Source organism: Palaemon carinicauda, chromosome 21 (assembly GCF_036898095.1).
Source record: "Palaemon carinicauda isolate YSFRI2023 chromosome 21, ASM3689809v2, whole genome shotgun sequence".
Classification (NCBI taxonomy): domain Eukaryota; kingdom Metazoa; phylum Arthropoda; class Malacostraca; order Decapoda; family Palaemonidae; genus Palaemon; species Palaemon carinicauda.
The window spans coordinates 97532788-97537787 of NC_090745.1; the positions used below are offsets into that span (position 1 = coordinate 97532788).

The window sequence follows — 5000 nt, forward strand, 5'->3', positions numbered from 1 at the left end:
TATATATTATATATATATATCGATATATATAAATACATATATATGTACATATATATATATATATATATATATATATATATATATATATATATATTGATTTTCATAGTTCTTAGTTAGACTCCGAGTACAGTGAAAAGGCGTCTTTTAAATAGAAAAATATAATTCCTTATAGAACTGAGACGTCAACGTAAATCATTAGCTACTATTGCCATTATGTTACTCTATGAAATCCCTCTTTCTATCACCAACATTAATGTCAATATCACATCACTTCAGCATGAAAACTATACATTTTTGGAAACCTTGTTATGCATTCAGAAAGACGGTTTCCATATGACCAGGGTCCCATTTGGCCACCAAAAAGCTTTTATTTTGACAGCTAACTAACATTTTTAAGGCCAAGGAATTCAATGTTCATAGTTGCAGATGTGCAGACATTTGTTCCAGAAGTCGTTACAGTTAATTCTCAATTTCATAAGACAAACTGGTCATTAAGCTATACTATGTAAGAAGAATAATTTACTATACCCTACATGTAAGTTGTTGGTGGTTGTATTATAATGTTTTATTTTCTTTTTTTGCAATCTGTAAACATGTGTGACAAACTACAAGCAGCAGAAAGAAAATATTTGTGGAGTCTATCAACTGGAAGCAATGTATGCTTTGCCAGTCTCAGGCTAAAAAGGGAGAGCTGGTGCAACAGCCTCGATAAACACTTACCAGCGTGAGCTGAACATAGTAGAAAAAAGGGCCAGTGTGCATGATGGAAACAGTGTTGAATTCTAACAAAAATTGCAAAAAAGAACACAAACTGTACATATAAGGCAGTCTATCATCATCGTTATTATGCATATGCAACTAACAGATCAAATCCAACATGCACAAGATCATCTTACACATGCATTAGCTACTGGCCTCCACACTACTAAGAAAAGTGTGTAGAAAAGAGGAAGCACTGAAATGTACAAATTAGGTCCATCAACATCAGGCTCTTCAAAACTATTCACGAGGTCCCGTAAATGTCCATTGGATTAGGAATGTTTCCTCTATCAGAAGAATGATGATGAGCAGCGCTATCAAGTGAAGACACTAAACACTGAGCAATCTCTTAAAGAAGCTGTTGAGAAAGATCCAATGATGAGACATTGCTAAAAAGACTAAACACAAGCATTGCACCAGGGGATACGCATTGAATTGTGTTCCGTAACCCAAAACCAACTGCATAGACCATGTTTTCTATGCACAACAAGAACCCAGCACCAGTGGAAGTAGAACTGAGAACCCTTGCTACAGCGTGCACAACTGCCCCAGCTGATTAACCTCATTCATGTCCAACCACAGTACCAGGCATACCTAACGATGGAAGATATCAAAACAACATATGTCAATATGCTTGATACAGACGGCATAGAAATTCATGCAACCAAATTTAATAGAAAGTGGCTGAAAGGAAAGATTTTTAATGCTTTGCTATACACAGTGTTCTGTTAAAAAAAAAAAAAACATTGAAGTCAGCTGTTCTCTATTCCCCAAAGGCACGTGAAGAAAACATGGTTCACCCTGTGATAGCGAATCATGGTGATGACGAGGACATCATGCAAACAATTGAATGAGCAGAAAAGGTGATGGAGTAAAGCCTCGCAGACTTTAACCAGATAGCCAAGGATACAAATACCATAGAAGTAACCAGCGACATCCATGACGTTCCGCTGATCTGTATACCACGATCCGCTGGATCATGTTAGGACCTGCTGACAGCACAGAAACTCAAAGGGGAACCAAAGTTATTGACAGAACAGCAATCAAAGTGATCCATAACACCCTGTGTGGATTCAGATACAACCGACAGGTCAATTACAAGGCAAGAGGAGAATCAGCAGTCTTCACGTCACCCCATGCCCGAGAAAACCCAAAGGTTCTGAAACTGACTGTTCATCACAACAATCATATAGATGTACATGGGTCTACTCAATGCACATGATTACAGTGTTCGGTAGGGCAATACCCCTACTCACTGAAACAGCTCTGGCGAATGCTGTTGTACAAAACACCATTTTTGAAGAAGGATGCCTATGTGTTCTTTGCAATAGTTAACAGGCTTATGTTTTTCACATGAAATTATGATGAAATTTTCCTTGTGTTGGTCACATATAGGGATAACTGTGTGAAGAGTGCTACCATGGATAAAAGAAAGGAAGATTGCCAATCCAGTATCAAGTCAGATATGATACAAACATAAAATAGCATCTCTTCTGCAACCATATGTCATAACGTGACAAACTACCTCCTATCCTTGGAACTCTGAGACATGACCTAAAAGTCCATATTTAAGCCAGTGTGTGAGGACAGGCTAGCATTGCTCTGCAGGATCCTTAGTTGGATCCTGTGCAGAATGGCTACCACAAAGAGCCCGATGGCCATCTGAAACCAACATTGACAAATGTCCTTCAAGCTCCATAAGCCATCATTAAAATGGTCAGCTGCCAATGCAAAACAGAATATTCTTCTACCAGATCTTATTGCAGAACAAAGAAATCCTGGAAAAATCTTTGCTGGTGCGGCAGTTAGTGTCAGAATGATGAGGACACACAGTATGAGAATAATAGATTAAATCAAATTTTTTTATTAGAAGCATGTTGATTCTTAATGGACACTAACGTAGTGGAACGTTCATGTCTAATCACTTGTAAAACATTCGATAAAATGGATCATTCAGTCAAATGAATTTATGGTTATATCTAGCTATCTATTGTGATACCATAGAATTCCTTACACCTAAAAATTGTGGATTAGCTGTCGAAATCAAATTTCTAGATTATAAGGAAACTGAAATATTGAAGAAAACCTTTTTGTACTCTAGCCATTTTGTAAAACCCAAGACATCAGTTCTATAAGCATCATGGCAAAAATGGAAACATTGTTTTCCTAATTGCTTATACAATAAAATTTCCAAAAATGTATAGTTTTAATACTCAGTGAACCAAACTATATTGTTAATCCTACCTAGCCTACCTTTCTTGTTAAGTTTTCCATTGCCTTTTATCTTGATTTTCCTCAGACGATAAAAATGTGAAAATTAATATATACCCGGCCTATTAAGTTACTTTTTCCAAATAAGAATAAAAATTATTTTCTTTATACGGTTTGATATTTGCTTCTCTAACCTCTTATTCTAATTCCTTTCACTGTTTTGGATTCGCTGATTACTACCAGTCTTTGTTTTTTTTTAACAAAGAAAGGAATCGAGGCATTTACTTGAGAGTTGGATGTAGGTACACTAGCCAAGTAGTGGAGTTAAATCTTGGCTTGTGGAAAGAAAGGTTTTAGTAACTATGAAAACTAATATATCATCGGTAGAAGTTTCCAGTAGAGTATATACATAAATATACATATATATATATATATATATATATATATATATATATATATATATATATATATATATATATACACGAACATATATATATATGTATACATATATATACATGGGTATAAACATGTATATATAAACACAAACACATACACAGATAATATATATATACATACATATATATATATATATATGTGTGTGTATATATATACATATATATATGTATATATATATATATATATATATATATATATATATATATATATATATATATATATATATATATATATACACACACATTAGTTTGTATGGAAGTTTTGACGCTTGAAAAATACATACCAGTAGTACTTGAGTGCTCCAATGGAATCTATTGTCTCCTGTGGTGTCCACACTATCCACAGCGTGAAGACCCGAAAAGGAAAAAGGCTCACGAAGAAAAAGATGGTCACAGTTGCCAGCATCACAACTACCTGCGGAGAATATAAATGTTGAGAGAGAGAGAGAGAGAGAGAGAGAGAGAGAGAGAGAGAGAGAGAGAGAGAGAGAGAGAGAGAGAGAGAGTTATGCTAAACTAAATGCATTTATAATTCAAAATACATACGGGATGGTGTTTGAAGTAAATATGCATAACTATAAATACAGTGGATTACTAATGACAAAATAGATGATACAAATATGGAAATGTGTTATATTGAAAAATAGGAATAAATGCTTGTTATTTTTTAAATCTAGCTTTACTGAAAATTCTTGTTCTTGTAACCTTTATTGCAAAATCATGTTAACGAAATTTTGAAGCAACAGAAAAAAAAATAAGCCTTGGTTGCAAACTTACGAAATACAGCTTTTTTCAAGAACCGTTGCCACCACAGTACGGGCAATCAATGTCTTTTGTCACTTTAAAACCGGCAGAAAGAATATAATTAAGTTTACTACCAGTAGACTTATTCCTACGTTACTTTACTCTTAACGGTGTAAATGCGCTACTGAGGATAGGAGTATAATTATTTACAAAATAAAAAACTTGGAACAAATTAAAACAAATACGAAATTAATATATTTGTCACTTAGCTGAAAGCAAAATATGAATATCCATCTACGCTATCATAAAAAAAAAAATACTTGAAAGTTTTCTAACCAATTTTACCAAGAAGCCATATTGTTATTTAGATCTCTCCCTTCCTTTTCCGAAATGAATTTCTCTTTGGACAAAGTCGCATAACCCTCAAAGGCTCCCATACATATAAAAAAGGTGACTCATCCTAGAATAATTCAGTTACCTTATCGATGAGCTTAATTAAATCCGGATATTGTTCTGTCCTCTGATAACGACGCAGGTTAATTAATATTGCACTCGGGACTTTTAGTTTCCCAGAAATAATGGAAATGACATTATGGCTGAAGGATTTATCAACGTTTGGTTCTTGAATGTTCATTTGTGATCCTTAACTGTGACATAACAACACTGCAGATTTGAGAGGCCCTTTTCAAACGATTAAGCGCATTAGTTGCCAAAAAAAATCCATGTTCGTAAATAAGTTATTCAAAATTAAGATAATTTATACTAACTGAAATAAGGTTACAGTAGGTTAATCAATATTGTAAAAAGAGAGAGAGAGAGAGAGAGAGAGAG

The 5000-nt window shown here is 34.2% G+C and overlaps 1 protein-coding gene across 1 annotated transcript in view; it reads right to left on the reverse strand.

Moving 5' to 3' along the window:
* The window catches only part of LOC137615336 (thyrotropin-releasing hormone receptor-like), a 509619-nt gene that overhangs the window by 18355 nt on the left and 486264 nt on the right, over positions 1-5000 (reverse strand). Inside the window, exon 4 of the mRNA XM_068345133.1 lies at positions 3710-3840. Coding sequence (XP_068201234.1) covers positions 3710-3840 — 131 coding nt within the window. The remainder of the gene's footprint in view (positions 1-3709; positions 3841-5000) is intronic.